At 44.4% G+C, this 17439-nt stretch overlaps 1 protein-coding gene across 1 annotated transcript in view; it reads left to right on the top strand.

Moving 5' to 3' along the window:
* Positions 1 to 17129, top strand: part of LOC132251902 (olfactory receptor 14A16-like) — a 28071-nt gene extending 10942 nt beyond the window's left edge. The window contains exon 2 of the mRNA XM_059731821.1: positions 16236 to 17129. Within this exon, the coding sequence (XP_059587804.1) occupies positions 16236 to 17129 (894 nt within the window). The remainder of the gene's footprint in view (positions 1 to 16235) is intronic.
* Positions 17130 to 17439: the final 310 nt, after the last annotated feature.

Below are 17439 nucleotides of genomic sequence, written 5' to 3'. Positions count from 1 at the left end.
ACTCGTGACATGGGTGCTTGTGCAACTGTGTCTGTCTTGGGGCATGGGGTGGGGGGGGGAACTACTGCAGGTCTGGCTGCTAAGCTACTGTGTTACCAGTTACCAATCAACCATGATTCACTCAGGGAACAGCTCAATACACAGAAACTAGCTAATATAATGAATTAATGAGCAAGGATTAACACTAACAAAACCACACACTAAGTATAGGAAAGAATCAATACAGAGCTGAACTGCTTCTGCTCAGATATATAATTTGGTGGCTGGTTAATACAATTACAATTCTTTGATTTCTGCCAGGTGCAGAATGGTACCAGCTGACCAGGCTTTGTTTCTAGAGGGCAGATGGTAGCTTCTGTCTCTGATGTTTTCTGGGCTAAACAAAAAGAGAGGGAGATAAGCATGAATAGCAGCCCAGACAGACAGACAGACAGGCAGATAGATAGAAAGATACCAATAATTCTGGCTTTGGAAGAGGAAAGACATCTCAAGAGGGAGAAAAACACAGACTGAGAACCATAGCAAATTTGCTGCTGGCTTTAGTGATAATGTGGGACTACAGACAGGATGTAATCTCTTCTGGCTGGGATGAGTAAATCAAGATATCCTACTTTGGGTGATGGGCTAAACAGATAACTTTACTGGGTTCCTTTCCACCCTACTTCATTTCTTGTGACCCCCTGATACTAAGGTTGATTTAAAGAACAGCCTTTCAAGATTAGTATGCATCTATTCCAGATTTTTGTTCTCATCTGAACTTTCAGTAATAAAAATGTAGGGTGTGTCTACTTGTGACACTCTGGTTGGTTTCAAGTTGGATTTCAGGTGGTTTGGTTGAACTTCAACAGTCCCTTATGTGGGCACTTTCCCTTTTGGGTTGTGTCTAAAGTTGATTAAGCCAAAATAAACTAAGGATATTTCAGTTTCAACTCAAGGAGTTTGGACTTTACTGGGCTAATCCTCTTGCATTTTGGCTCTTTGCTGGATAAGGAATTTGTTGCTTTAGGGGCCTCTGTGCAGATAACCCATGAAATAACCAGAGGCAGCAGTTACTTTCAGAAACTGAAGATAGAAAGTTCATCTCCCAGTTCCATCTGGTGCAAAGCCATAGCAATAGCAAAGATGATTCACAGACATCCTTAATGAATTAAGATGGCTAAATGATAATTGCTAAAATTCTTAAGTGTTGGACACCTGGCTAGAGAGTGCACCTGGGATATTGTAAAGTCCAGGTCAGTTCAATGGTGAAAGACAGAAGGGCAACAGGAATAACTGAAATTACACAAAATAGGGGAGATGAGAAACATGTAGGGAGAGAAATGGAGCAGGGAGCATTTGGGAGGAAATTGCTAAGGGGATAAATGATCTGTCTGTCTGCTGTCTCTTTTTCTGTCTATCATTGACTCAATGAATCATTAAAAAATAGGGTTGGGAGGGAACTCTGGAGGTCATCTAGTCTAACCCCTGCTTAAAGCAGGACCATCCCAAACTATGGAATAGCAGTGAAGTTTTTGTCTACCTGGGTCTTAAAAACCTCAAATAATGGAGTTTCCACAACCTTTCTGGGTAGCCTGTTCCAGTGCTTCATTACCCTCTTAGTGAAAAAAGTTTTCTTTAATATCTAGCCTAAGCTCCCCTTGATGCAACATAAAACTGTCTGTCTGTCTGTTGGTGTGTCTGCCAAGTGCCCATCCTTCCACAGTGAATTTGCTGGCACGCTGTGCTTCTTGAGCAGAGTCAGGTATGTCTTTGGCAGCATAATTTCTACAAAAGTGAGCTAGATTATTATGAGATCAGTTTCAAGACCACTGTAAAACCAAGGCCAAGTCTTTTCACCAGCCTTGTAAAGCAAGGTTGGTATGATTGCAGCTAACAGTATGAATTGTGTAAAATTGATGTGTGTGCAAGAAGAACTAGACTTCAACATTTAGAGCTGAATCCTCAGCAAATGAGCATGACTCTACTAAGCTGGATGGAACCTGACCAGCTGTTGCTATGGGAGGAGCTCACGTACAGACTTCAGGGAATTGCTCCTATATTCACCAGGGGGAATCCAATCTATCATTTTCAATCATGAGACAGCAGTAGAAAACAGACAGGTGTTCTACATATGTTTTTTGTCTTTTCTTTATATTCCACTAGCCTGTAAACTGAAGCCTACTTTTGACTTGGCAGATATGCCTGGAAAGCAGATTTTGATCTCAGTGATTGATTTAAACATGCTGTCCCACCTTTTATGATTCTTCATGATTATGGGGTTTGAATCTTGTTGTGCCACTGTAAGTTGCCCAGTATCATATACGTGCACATGGCATTACATATGATCTTCCCTGCTTTTTCATGCGGAAAGAATACACAAGAAAATGTGTTTCCAGTCTTTGGCATCAAGGCATTGTGCAGAGCCCCCATGCAGCGTGGGCCAGTGGGCAGCAGTGGGGATAGCTCCCTGCCTGGCAGCACCCGCCGAGTCGGGGCTTTTGTTTTCAAAGTGCTGGGAGCTGGGATGGGCAGGGCAGCCATTGCTGGGCTGGGAGAGCAGGTGGGGGATGGGCCTGTGTGATTTGGAGATTTGGCCGTATCAATTCAGGGCAGCGATTCAAATCAACGAATTGAATCACTGTCCCCTTAATCAGCCTAATCCAAATTCGAAGCGAATACTAGCCGCTTCGCACAGGCCTACTCTTCAGCTCCTATATTTCTTCATTGAAGGGGTATTCCTGCCATTGCAAAGTTTACAGGAGTGGGCAGGGAGATTTGTTTGCCCTCTGAAAGATGCTGCCAAAGGCCACTTTCCTGTTCACTCCACCCCAATTATGCTATGTTGTATACCAAAAAACTTCCTCAGTCTCTTTGCCATCTGTCATAAACATTTTTTAGATTGAGTAGACTTTTGAAGAAGGACCAGAAAGCCAGAATTGTATCGTTTTAGAGTTCCAGAAAAGCCTCCAATCTGAGCTTTGATTGTTTGAATGGAAATTTAGACCTCTACATGCTAGGTATGCTTACTAAAAAGCCTGGGGCAGAAGCTGTTTAAGAGACCCCTGGGTAAAGTAAGTGCTAACATGTATCATGCCAATAGCAATCACCATTAGCCAATACCTTCTGATATTAGAGGTGCTTTTCCAGCTGATATAAGGCTACCTGGTAATTCATGTGGGAACAGTCCATCCTCATCTGTCTGCACCTCAGCAAGGTTTCCTGCCTTGTTACTGGGTGGTCTCCCTTCACCTCTCTCTAGGTGTTTGCACCTCATTAAGGCTGATTGTAGTGCCTTGAAACTAAGGCAACTGAGTCAGTTTCCAAGGGGACAAATAGCAAAGCACTGCTAATGGCTGATGATTACAAATGATTATGTGTCAGGCAGTTTGCTAGTAGCCACATGTACCTGCCATGTGTGCCTTAGAGGACAAAGAAGAAAACTTTGTGGTTGGGAAAAGCTGAAGACCAGGAGTCTTGTACTTTACCATCAAGAATGGCAGCATGACTATTCTTCATGTAGGCTACTAAAATGTGCCTCTAACTAGTTTTACGTGTCAAGATCAAATATCTGGCCACGCCTAGCAAGCCATCTGGACAGCAATAACTTGATCCCAGAGGTTCTTGACCTCCCTTAGTGTAGGACAGTGCATTCTGGGTTAAATCCCCATTTTCACTGATGCATAGGCATATTACATCAGTGAAAGCATCTGGTGTTCTTGTTCCTCAATTTACAATCTTATTAGTAACTAAAAGTTGACTTTGGTGACTCCTACAAGGTCACATGTACTTGCTTTAATTCAAGGTCAATTGTATTCATGTTTTAAACACCACTGAGAAGTCCAGGTGTACTTTCAGACATTTAATGTAATGAGCAAAACTCATCCAAAACATTATTTAGTATAACGCTTTCCAACTGCTGTCTACCCACCTCTTTCCCCATCTGTACAGCCCGAGTATTTGGGCTCCCCTTCCTTCCTCAGGTCAGTGACTGAGGAGTGGAAATGGCATTACAGTACAGTGGTGGGGCATGAATGCACAGTCCAGCTGGGAAGGAGTTTATGCCTGTGCTAGGTCCTTGGGGCTCATGAGTCTCCATAATGCAGTCCCATGCTTGCAGCCTGCAGGGGATTTGGTCCCTCAACACATGGAAAGGTTGGACTATCCTGACCTAGTTGATATCAAACTTATAAGACCAGCTGAGTCCAGTTAATTTTTCTTCTCCCCTTTGCAACATGTTTACAACTAAACTTCATTTCTTGGTTCTCATAGGGTTTTTTAATAAATCCAGTAGGACAAATTAAAATGAAAACCTGTTCTCTGTTAGTTGATCACCTGGACATAATTTTGATGGGCTAAATCAATGTCATATTTCTCTCCGCATAACTAACAGAGGGTATAGGCCCCTGTCATACCTACCTGTGTTCCTAGGAGCACAATTAAGTGCTTAACATTTATAGTTTCATAGGAGGTAGGGTCAGAAGGGACCTGAGCAGATCATCAAGTCTGAACCCCTGCCATGGCAGGAAAGAGTACTGGGATCAAACGCCCCTGGCAAGGTGTTCATCCAGCCTCCTCTTAAAGACCCCCAGAGTAGGAGCCAGCACCACTTCTCTTGGAAGTTGGTTCCAGATCCTAGCTGCCCTGACAGTGAAGTAGTGCTTCCTGATATCTAGCCTGAATCTACTCTCAGTCAACTTATGACCGTTATTCCTTGTTACTCCCAGTAGTGCTCAGGGGAACAGGGACTTTCCCATTGCCTGCTAGTCCCCCTTGGCCAGTTTATAGATGGCTACCAGATCCCTTCTCAGCCTCTCTTGTGGGGCTGAACAGGTTCAGGTCCCTTAGCCTCTCCTCATAGGGCCTACCCTGCTGCCCCCTGATCACACGAGTGGCCCTCCTCTGGACCCTCTCCATGTTGTCCACATCCCTCTGGAAGTGCGGCGCCCAGAACTGGATGCAGTACCTCCAACTGTGACCTCACCAGTGTCTCGTAGAGTGGGAGGATCGCCTCCTTGGGCCTGCTTGAGATACATCTGTGGATGCATGACAAGGTACGGTTGGCCTTCCTGACCGTGTACCCACACTGTCAGCCCATGTTCATTTTGGCATCAATAATGACACCAAGATCCTTTTCTGCCTCTGCACTGATGAGAAGGGAGTTCCCCAGCCTGTAGGTATGCTGCTGGTTCTTCCTCCCCAGGTGCAATACCTTGCACTTGTCAGTGTTGAAACCCATCCAGTTCTCATCCGCCCAACCCTGTAACCTGTCTAGGTCTGATTGCAGCCTATTCCTCCCTTCTAGCATGCCCACTTGCTGATCTTCCCAGCTGCTGCTTCATGTTTAAAGGACAGCAACTTCCCTTTCAACACATGGGTTGCTGAAGTATTTCATGGGAATGGGAATTAGGGGCATGAAGTGCAGATTGCCAGGGGTGTGTGGGTCATTGAGGAAACCCCAAGAGCACTCTGTGGTGCCATCTTGGGGCTTGCCTACAGCAGTATAGTTCTGGAGGAGTAGGAAAGAGGGAAAGGATGGGACTGGTGCATCTTGGGATCCACAAATAGTCCAAAGTGGGCATTTTATGTTAGTGAAATGCTTAGAAATCCACTTCCAACTAGCTACTTAACACCAATCCATGTTAATGCTCCCCTGAAGTAGCATAACTAAGATGAGTAAAGGGCACTTATCACTCTTTAATGATCTCACATTGTCAAACCTTCAAGTTTTAAGCATTCTTCACATGGACTAATTGAAACACGTCATCTTACTTTTATTCTACTGACAATCCAATCAGCATTGAGCTGGATTTACCCTCAGTGTTGCTGCCTGAAGTGATTGTAGTGTGAGCATAACCCTGTATAAATATTCCTCTGAAGTGCTGGTGAACGCTACAATAACACTGTGATGTGCAGCAGCATATAAGTGTGGATAAATACTTTGCCTTTCTTATTTGTCACATCAATTTTTAAACTCAAGGAATTGAGTACGCAACAGAGTCAGTACCACATTCCATTTGATAACATTGGAGCAGAACCAAATTGTTTTCTCTGGCCTGGGAACTAAGACAACTGGGCTGCCCCTTTAGTTCACTGATTCTTATGTTACTCCCATATGCAACGTATTTTGCACTTTCCTCTTTACTGTGTCCCATAGTCATTGACGTATAAAGAAGAGCCTTTTTTGGATGGGACAACCAGGTTTTAGGATGACACAGTGACTCATTAAGGTGGTTTTCCCCAGCTTGGTCATAAACATATCAAAAAACTTTGTTCAGTAGGCCTAGAGTCTTCTTCCATTGTGAAAGAGACAAATTCTCCCCCAAAGAAACCTCAACAGATCAGTTAAAAAGCAGTTAGAAATTCTTGTGGGCAGCTCCTGCTCAAGAGGGCATTGAATAATTTCAGGGACAATATTTTGGCTAAAGCATTGTGGGTCACTACCCTCTCTAGGCACAAGCACTAGGATAACATGGCAATTTCTGATTGTGAGCTCCAAGATACCAGTGATATCTATTCCAGCCTTGTCAAAAGGGGTGCGCACCAAGAACAATGGAACCAAGAGGCCTGATGCCATGTGTGTGGGGCCACCAGCAAGTACACAGAGTTTGTAGAGTGATTGGGCTGAGTATTCCCATGTTTGCAGGATACATAGATATACTTTGCAGTTGTTAGCTGGGAGAGGTCCATGAGCCACACTTACAAAAATGTCTCACCGGAGTCCAGGGACCTATCTGTGCCCTGTTGCTATGGGGAGTACATAGGCCCAGTCTTTGGCAGTCTCCAGGCACCTCCGAGACATCAGACTGGACATAAATGCCATCCATGAGGGAGAAATTCTGGTGTCAGTAACTAGGCTGGTCATGCAGAAAACAGACTGAGTTTGCCGTGACCACTAGAATGCCAGGGTTATGTACCAATTGAAAGCCCTAGGTCTGCCTCTGGTGATCATTTATCTGTTCTGAGAATCTGAATCATATTCTCCACTCAACCATTCATCCTGTAAAAAGAAGACAAGGACTTATTTATTATAAGACCATGGAATTAACTGCTGACCATGCATTAATTATTTATTTTATCAGGTCATATCCTATTAGATGACAAAATGCAATTCTATTCCACATATTTAACGTAACTGAAGGAAGCATTACTGTAAAAGTTTGACAGGGTCTCTCTTCCTTACTTCAGTTTTTGAGTAAGTCTTAAGGTAAAAATGACAGATACTAGTTTATATACTAGTTACAGTATCTTCAAGAAGTATATTTTCAAGGAATCCAGTTAGAGTGATTTCACTTTAGGGCCTATGTCCATGTGTTGTCCCCAAAGGACAGTGAGTTCGTGCCCGGTGCGCTTGTGCCAATAAACACATAGGGGTGAAGGATCCTACTTAATCTTTATTTCTGCGCAGAAAGTGGTGCTTGGCAATCGTTTACAAATCAAGCACCCCCACCTGAGTGGGCATTAGCCTTATATAGCCTCTTCTAGCCTTACACGCTATGCAGTTACTATAGGTTGCCCCTTTTGGTCCATGCGCACTTCACCCTAGCTACAGACCCCTCCCTAGTCAGTTTGAACTTGCCTTCGTGACAGTGTAATTTGCTGATGTGGCACCTGTTATTCAGCAAGCTCAGCCAGTAACCCCCCCTTTCCAACCCCTTAGGGACCTTGCTGATATGGCTTTCCCTGTAGCAAGGCCAGCAATTAAGCAACTAGGCAACAAGCGATTCTCCCCCAGCCTAAACAACCTACTCTATGCCCTTGGTTAGATAAAATACTTTTTCAAAACATACAGCTGTTCCCAAAGTATAAAAAAAACCTATAAAAGTTTCAGGGGTACTCATCAAATCCCCCCTTCGAGGCTATGACCCTATGGAATAGGACCGTAGTCCTCGACCATCTTTTTCATCTTCAGAAATCTCTTCACTCCCTCCCGATTCTTTTGGATCGGATTTGTAACTGATGGTTTTACAAGCATTGCGCGGTGAACGGGGGAAGAAATTGATCTCTTGAGTACCTCACACACTGTACTCCACAACAAATCATCAAGAATATACACATACTTGCCACAACTAATAGGAAAATTTGCTTAGGCCATGAAAAATTAGGAAGCCAAGAAGTAAGCCATGAGAAGTCAAACCCTTCCCCTTGCTTAATGTGGGACAGAACTTCTTTTAACTTCTGCACTTTTGACTCTATCAACTCGGAATTATCTGTCAAATTAAAACAACACATTCCCTCGAACTCTTCACATCTGTGGTTATGCCTCAGCAACGGGTAATCTATGGCTGCTCTATTTTGCAGAGTAGCTCCTCTTAGTTCTTTCATTTCAGTATTGAGGGCAGCTAGGGCCTGTGAAGTTGTATTTAGGCCCTTTACCAGGGCACAGGCCACCTTACTAAGCTGCCTCTCGGCGTCCACTACTAGGCCTGGCACCCCTACTATGGAAACTGCTAAGGACAATACCTCGGCCTCACTCAGGAGGTTTACGTCACTATCACAGGATTCATCTAGCACCTTCAAACCTCTCCGGTGACGCTTACTAGAGGTCGTAGGCATACCTGGAAGCCAGACAGTCAACTGGCCCAGAGCACAAGGGCCTCCTGTGGCATTGGCTGGGATATATGAATAGGCAGTCTTCCCACAAAGAAGGAACCACCCCCGGGGTAATACAACATGACCGTAGTTGCAAGATACATTAGTCACGTCTGAGCAATTGAAAATTTTCATTTCTTTGGTTAGGCTTTTACAAGTTTTGGTACAGTTCACAAAATTGGCACAGCTGGTGTTACCAGGGGAGGTGACTGTCAACAAATCTATTTCAAAGGTACTGGCGTTTCTTTCTGTGGTAATGGTTCCCCACATGGGGTAGTTAGTGTAATTGATTGGCCCTCCTATTCTCTCAGATGCGAACCAAGTCTGATTCCGGAGTGATTCTAACGGCACAACGTGAAAATAGCCTCAACCGATGTTCCTCCCGCCAATCAAAAATGAGTGACATTTAGTACATCCTTTGCCAAATAGTTGGTCCTCCGAGCGTTACGCCATTGTGCCCCTCCACAACTCCGTCAGGCAACCAGGAGACGGTCATACCTCCGACAAATAAGGTCGGTGGCGCCTGGCCCTCGCACCATCCACAGTTGTTGCCAGAGCCAAAGAGGTGGACCGGGCAAGGCAGTCAGCTAGGGTCCTATCTGGGTCGCAAGAAATTGTTGTCCCCAAAGGACAGTGAGTTCGTGTCTGGTGCGCTTGTGCCAATAAACACACAGGGGTGAAGGATCCAACTTAATCTTTATTTTTGCGCAGAAAGTGGTGCTTAGCAATCGTTCACAAAGCAAGCACCCCCACCCGAGTGGGCATTAGCCTTATATAGCCTTTTCTAGCCTTACACGCTATGCAGTTACTATAGGTTGCCCCTTTTGGTCCATGCGCACTTCACCCTAGCTACAGACCCCTCCCTAGTCAGTTTGAACTTGCCTTTGTGACAGTGTAATTTGCTGATGTGGCACCTGTTATTCAGCAAGCTCAGCCAGTAACCCCCCTTTCCAACCCTTTAGGGACCTTGCTGATATGGCTTTCCCTGTAGCAAGGCCAGCAATTAAGCAACTAGGCAACAAGCGATTCTCCCCCAGCCTAAACAACCTACTCTATGCCCTTGGTTAGATAAAATACTTTTTCAAAACATACAGCTGTTCCCAAAGTATAAAAAAAAACTATAAAACTTTCAGGGGTACTCATCACATGTGGTGCCTAATAGGTGGAATAGAACATTAGAGTGACTGTTGTGTTTGTCTTCTATAAGTGTTTGTTGCATTTTCTCAATATACAAACCATGAGTTATGCAGAGTAGGAAAAAAAAACAAAGCAAAGAACAAGAACAAAACAAACCAGCCATCAGACTGTCCTCCTGTTAGGGGCTGAGAAAATTCATGACCTGTAGGCTTTTTTTTTTTTCAGTTCTTGCTAATAAGTCTAACTGTGACCACAACTGTGAACCTCTTAATTGTGGATCTAATTATGTCTAATCAGCATCTTCGCAGACCATGTCCTTCCATGGTGCAAACTTGTCCAGCTTGGAGATATACTGTACCTGAACCCTCCCGCCAAGGATGCTGGCCAGTTTCTTAATGAAGAAAACATGAATATATTTTAGCGGTGGTTTAATACAATTGCAATTCTTTTATTTTCTGGCAGGTGCAGGATGATACCTGCTGTCTTTGATGCCTTCTGATTGGTACTTAGTTTTATACAAGCCTCTGCATTGTGTAGCCCTTACATGCATCAATTTCTTTTTCCAGATTGTACCTAGGGCCTGGAGAAGTGGATTCTTGGCTAGCTCCACACTACCATCACTGGCTTCCCAACTAATGTTCCATAGCCCAAATGAAAGTGACCATTTCTTTAGGGCTTTTTACCCATTAATCAAACCTCTACCGGAGTGACAGCCAGCTGGGCTCCCTACTGGAGAAGCATTCTGTTCCAACTACCTACTGATGCTGAAATCTTGCACTTGGATCTCGGACCCAACACAAAACACACCTTCCATTATTGAGAAAGAAAAGCCATTTTCCATATGCTTCTCTCACCATATGGCAGTCAGCCCTTTCTATGGAATCCTTATTGTTGATAATTTCTTAGCAAATACCAAGGACTAGAAATATCACAACACATTTTTCTCCCTCTCCTACACTGTCCTTACTCCCACTATTAACCTCCTCAGTTTATCAAATGAGGATGTTGGATGCTGTTGTTCCCCTGCTTTGCCTGTGTCAGGTTCAGGTGCTATGTCTCATGCGAGGAGCCAGAGGAAAAGCAAGGGCAACATTGGACCTCTGCTAAAGTGGAAGGGAGAACTGATGACTAACACCCAGGAAAAAGCCAACTTATTGAATGGGTACTTTGCATCAGTCTTTCACATGTGCCATTGGACACCACTGCCCATTATGGGACAGGGACGGCTGAGTGAGGGTGCTTCCTTGCCCTCCATCAATGCTGACCTTATAAAGGAACACCTTGAGAGGCTGGACATCTTCAAGTCAGCTGGCCCTGACAATTTACACCCCAGGGTACTCTAGGAGCTGGCCTACACCATAGCTCAGCCCCTGGCACAGATCTTCAAGAGCTCCTGGCACTTTGGTGAAGTGCCCGATGATTGGAAGAAGTCCAATGCGGTGCCAATGTTCAAGAAAGGGAGGAAAGTGGATCCAGCAAACTACAGGCCCATCAGCCTGCCCTCTATCTGAGGGAAGGCCTTAGAAAAGATTAGCAAAGAGGCCGTTCTTAATGGACTGGCTGATGGCAACACCCTGAGGGAAAGCCAGCACGGATTTGTTGCAGGTAGGTCGTGATTGACCAATCTCATTTCCTTTTACAACCAGGTGACCTATCACCTGGAGAAGAGGGAAGAGACTGATGTCATACATCTTGACTTTAAAAAGGCCTTCAATCTGATATCCCATGATCACCTTTGGCAAAACTTGCCAACTGCAACCTCGGGTCCACCATGCTCCGCTGGGTGGAGTATTGGCTCCGTGGTCAGACCCAGAGGGTGGAGGTTGACAGAAGTAAATCATCATGGTGCCCTGTGAGCAGTGGGGTCCCTCAAGGCTCGGTCCTTGGACCTATTGTGTTCAACCTCTTCATTAATGATGTGGACACTGGTGTCAGAAGTGGACTGACCAAGTTCGCCGATGATACCAAACTTTGGGGTAAAGCATCCACACTTGAGGACAGGGGGTAATCCAGGCTGACCTTGACTGATGCAGGAAATGGGTGGATGAGAACCTGATGCTGTTTAACACCGAAAAATGCAAGGCTCTCCACCTTGGGACAAAAAACCTGCAGCAGGTTTATAGGCTCGGTAGTGCTACGCTGACTAGCACCATGGACAAGAGGGACTTGGGGGTCAGGACAAGATGAACATCAGCCTTCAATGTGATGCCACAGCTAAGAAAGCAAGCAAAATGCTGGCTTACATCCATAGATGCTTCTCAAGTAAATCCCAGGACGTCATTCTCCAATTGTACTCAGCCTTGGTGAGGCTGCAGCTGGAGTACTGTGTCCAGTTTTGGGCTCCACAATTCAAAAAAGGATGTGGAGAAGCTTGAAAGAGTCTACAGGAGAGCCATGTGCATGATCAGAGGTCAGGAAAACAGACCTTTTGACAAGAGGCTGAGAGATATGGGACTCTTCAGCATGGAAAAGCACAGGCTCAGGGGCAATCTGAAGGCCACCTATAAGTTTATAAAGGATATTCACTAAGATCTGGGGGAACATTTGTTCACCAGAGCACCCCAAGGGATGACAAGGTCTAACAGTTATAAACTCCTGCAAAACCGTTTCAGGCTGGACATAAGGAATAACTTCTTTACTGTCCGAGCCCCCAAGGTCTGGAATAGCCTGCTGCCAGAGGTGGTTCAAGCACCTACTTTGAATGCCTTCAAGAGAAAATTGGATGTTTTTCTTGCTCGGATCCTATGACCCCAACTGACTTCCTGCCCCAGGGGCAAGGGGCTGGATTCGATGATCTTCCAAGGTCCCTTCCAGCTCTAATGTCTAATGTCTATGAAATCTATGAAATCGAGGTTGTGCCAGGCTTTACAGTCAATTTACAAAGAATTTGCATTATGGATTTGAACAGGATGAATTTAACTGGTGTAATTGTTCCTCGGGCAGAAGGTTGGAGTAGAGGACCTCTGAAAGTCCCTTCAGGCCACTCTTTTCTTTGATTCTCTAACTGACAGCCAGAGGAACAAAGAGATAAAGCAGGCTTTGAGGAAAGAAATCAGGAAGTTTCTCTGTCAGACAATTTAATATAAACCTGAACTTAGCCCTTAGTGAATGAAACTGGGACCATCAAAAAGGTCAACTCTAGCAGGCCTATAACTTCCTCTTTGCTTATTTAGAGTGTAGGAGAAACATATTTTAGTGTGAGTTTCAAAAGTGCTACTGTGATTTAGAAGGTACAGTTGAAAGTTAATGCAGACGGTGCTCTGAAGTCTTTTCTGGGGACACCCAGTGAGGCACTTTAGGTATTCTACCATAGAAAAAGTAAGTACCTAGACCAAAAAGGGGAAAACTAGGTGTGTAATTTGCTTCTTTGGCTCATTGGAGTTAGGCCCACTGAAGGATAATTAAAGGACGTTAAAGACTAAGCGGGGACTTCCTGGAGAATTCATGGTAAATGCTGAAGACGGGTGTTTCTCTGAACTCATAGTCTCTCTCAGAGGGTGGACACCTTCATGTGCTCCAGACTGAGAGGATGAAGTTCTCCTCTGAGTTTAGGAACCTGACATTACTGTGGTGATGGTATTGTCAAACACCTTTGGCATGATAGCTTGCTGCAAAAACACCTCCAAGATGGAATCCAAACATGGATCATAATCTCCAAAGCAAGGAGACACACAACTCCTATGGGCAGAGGAAACAAGGGATACATTTCAGATGGAAACACACACATAATCAACTGCTGTTCAACTGCCTTTATGGGGGAGAGGTAGAAGGGCAGGAGGTCTTCAGCCCTTTGGAAAATCCAAGAAGACTGATAATATTTTACTGGCAGAGATGTAAATGTATCTCCAGAGATCATTCTTCTCACCCAAAGCTTGCTTGTGCCTGGAGACACATACTATCCTTTATCACCTTGTAACAGAGAAGGAAGAAGGTGGCAATATATCAGTCATATGCTATGACTGTAAGGGAAGCCATAATTTATGGGCTGACACACTGCATTTAGAAAGAGAGCTGAGTGAGCACAGTGGTCATCAGGGGTGATGGTGTGGGCTTGGAAACAGTGATGTAGCAGATTATTTGTCTTGGGAACTTGGGACCTTGGCAGGACCATATACCTGGCTCTCAAGTAGTCTGCTGCTGTGGGACCAAGGGGCTGGGAACCCTTGTATCAGCATGGGCACTGCACCTGGCTTGTCTGCCTCAGACTGTGGGAGCCTGGAAATATATAGAAAACTTCCTTGGATATTGGAAAAGTGCCTTGGACCCAAGGCGTTTCAAACAAAATATATCAGAAGCAGTGAACCAACGTTTGGGGGCAGAGTGGTGTCTCATCAGAATGTTTCCCAATCAGCTTTACTTCTGGCTCCTAGGCAAGGGTTGGATACACTTATACAAATCCTCTGGTGACTCTGGTTAGACATTTTTCTGTGCTCCTGAGACTACCTGCCTGGAAGATGATTGCACCAGTTATTGATAAATACTCTTTCACAGCACAGAGGGTACCTACAGAAATCACCTTTAGACAGTAAGCTATCTCAGGTTTATTTCCAGAAGATGGATTTAAGTTGTCCCATGAAAGAAGATCTCCACATTCATAGATAGATAGGGAGAGAGGGAGAAAGAGAGAGCCAGAAACCTGCATATGCCTGCATAATATGTGGGTAGAGAGATAGAAAGAATGAACAAATGAATGAATGAACAAACTCTGGCTTTGGAAGAGGAGGATACCTCAACAGGGAGGAATCCACACAGAGGACCTCAGTAAGTTGTTGTCTTTACTGATACTCTGAGATTACAAAAGGGATGGGATTATTTCTGCCAGCAATAGTTGAGTCAGGGTATTTTAGCTTGAGCAGCAGGCTAGACAGATGACTTCATTAAGTCTCTTCCAGCCAAACTCTCTTATGATCTGCTCATCCTAAAGCTGATTTGAAAACTAACCATTCAAGGGCAGCATGTATTTTTCCCAGATTCTGGATGTCCATTGATTTTTCAGTAGTAAAAATAAAGGACTCTTCTACCTGTGACACTCTGGTGGGTTGTAGGACTAAATTTTCAGATAGATTAGTTGAACTTAATTAGTCCCTTATGAGGACACTTTAGATGGCAGACAAGCCAAAAGGAAAGTGGATTCATCCACGATAAACTAAAGCTGCTTCAGTTCAGACTACAGGAGTTGTGACTTAGCTTTAAAGCGACTGGGCTATTCCTTTTGCACTCAGCACTTTGGTGGATAAGGAACCTGTTGCTTTGGGCATCTCTGTGATGAGATCCCAAGAGGTAGCCCAAGCCAGTGATTACTCTCAGAAAGTGAAGGTGGAATGGTTTCCTCCCGGTACCTCCAATGGGATGACATAAGAACAAAGATGATTCACAGATGTCTGTGATGCATTAAGAAGAAATATAAAGGAGAATTGCTCCATTTCTAAGTGCTGGTCACTTGGATTAGAGAATATATGCGGGTTTTATAAAATCAAGGTAAATTCAATGGTGCGTTATGTAGGGGCAGCAGGAATAACTGAAATCATTCAAAATAGGACAGATGAAAAATAAAGGTGATTAATAAGTCCATAATGAATTAAGATGTCTAAAGGAGAATTGCTACACCATTGCTAAGTACTGGTTACATGGATTGGACAGTGTATGTGGAATATTAGAAAATCCAGCGCAACTCGCTTTCCTCCCCTCCAAACTGGACTTAGCCCAATCAAGCTAAAGCTACTTCAATGTTCATTTTCCTTGGTCATCGTCCTTTATGTGGGACGCATCCCTTTACATTGAGGGCCCCCATGCAGGGTAGTCCTGAGGTGGTGCAGAGCAGTGGTTACCACCAGAAATAAAGGGCAGAACATCAAGAGAAAAATGAAAGGCACAGAGAAATAACCAGAAAGTGATAGACATCCAATGGAAGGAGCTAACTTAAAACAGAGTAAAAGAGAAATTAGAGAAAACAGAAGCAGAGAGAGAGGGAGGGAGGGCAATTGGCTTCTTGCTTAACTCTGACCACTTAAGAAAGTTACTTTAACTGACATTTGTACAATTGTCTGTTTCCCATTTCTTTTTCTCAGAATAGAAATGATGTAAGCTGGCAGGATATGGGGCTAATAAAAGAGACTACATCAGGATCTAGCCTCAGGTGGTGCCGTTTCCCTTTTGTGAAATGGGGAGAGTTATTCCACACAGATCTCTCCTGTACCCAAAGCCAATGGTTCTGGTGCTCCTCGAATACCCCATGGGTGTAACTGCTTTTGTGTCACTAGGACAAATGATCCTCCCCTGGCCATGTGTTGCTTGGGAGGATGCTCAATGAGTAGAATGTGGCTGTTTTACCCTTTCTTTAACCCCTGCAGATAGCCAAGAGTAACTTGGTGGTGTGATTGCAGCCCAAGTCCATCTGGTGGAAATCAGAGGGAACCAACTGAGTAACATCAGGGAGGATCTGTCTCTAGGAGATTCAGTAGGTTTTTTAAGGTGGACAAATGTATGATGAATCTCACTGAGGACTTTTGTATCCGTCATTCCCTTTGCAGGAAGCCCACAACGTGGCGACAAAGAAAATGTCCAACCAAAGCTCTGTGTCTGAGTTCATCCTCCTCAGCTTTTCAGATGTTTGGGAGTTGCAATTTTTGCATTTTGTCATGTTCCTAGTTATTTACCTCAGTGCCCTGATGGGGAACCTTCTCATCATTGTGGCTGTAGTGCTTGATCACCACCTCCACAACCCTATGCACTTCTTCCTGATGAACCTGGCCATCCTGGACATTGGAACCATATGTGTCATCATCCCCAAAGCCATGGTCAACTCCCTGCTGAACATCAGAACTATCTCCTACGCTGGGTGTGCCACACAAGTTTTTTTCTTTCTTTTCTTAGCGGGAACAGATTTTGCTATTCTTACTATCATGGCCTATGACCGTTACATTGCCATCTGCAAGCCCTTGCACTATGAGATGATCATGAACATAAGAGCATGGGTCCAAATGGCATCCAGTGCCTGGGTAGCTGGTGTACTCAACTCTATCATGCACACTTGGAACTTGTTTTCATTCACTTTCTGTGGAGGCAATGTGGTAGACTCGTTCTTCTGTGAAGTCCCCCAGCTCCTCAAGCTCTCCTGCTCAGATATACATTTCAGGGAACTCTGTATAATCTTATTCACCTTTGGTTTATCTTTGTCCTGTTTCATTCTGATTGTTGCATCCTACGTTCTGATCTTCCGTGCAGTCCTGAGAATCCCCTCAGAGCAGGGCCTGCATAAAGCCTTCTCAACCTGCATCCCTCACCTCATTGTGGTCTTCTTGTTTGTATTTTCTGTCATGTTTGCCTATTTCAAACCTACCTCACACTCCCCATCCGGGCTAGATCTCATACTGGGTGTCATATACTCAGTAGTGCCCCCCCACAATGAATCCTATCATTTATAGCATGAGGAACAAGGAGATCCTTGCTGCTCTGAGGAAACTGGCTTACTCTGTTCTTTCCTGACTACCAGGTGCCCATCCTTCCCTCGTGAGCTTCCTGTCCTGTGCTTCTTGGGCCATCTCAGGTATGTAATTGACAACATAGTGTCTACAGAAATGAACTAGATTCATCAAACAGTTTCATTACCACTGGAAAATACAGGCCGACTTCTTTCTTCAGGGTTTTGAATCCAGAATGTGGCTAACAGTGTGAACTGCTTTGTAAAACTGATGTGTCTGAGGGAAAAATTAGACCTGAACATTTAGTGCTATA

The sequence above is a fragment of the Alligator mississippiensis genome, chromosome 7 (assembly GCF_030867095.1).
Source record: "Alligator mississippiensis isolate rAllMis1 chromosome 7, rAllMis1, whole genome shotgun sequence".
NCBI lineage: Eukaryota > Metazoa > Chordata > Crocodylia > Alligatoridae > Alligator > Alligator mississippiensis.
The sequence above is the reverse complement of the archived record's forward strand: the minus strand, read 5'-3'. Positions and strand labels throughout refer to the sequence as shown.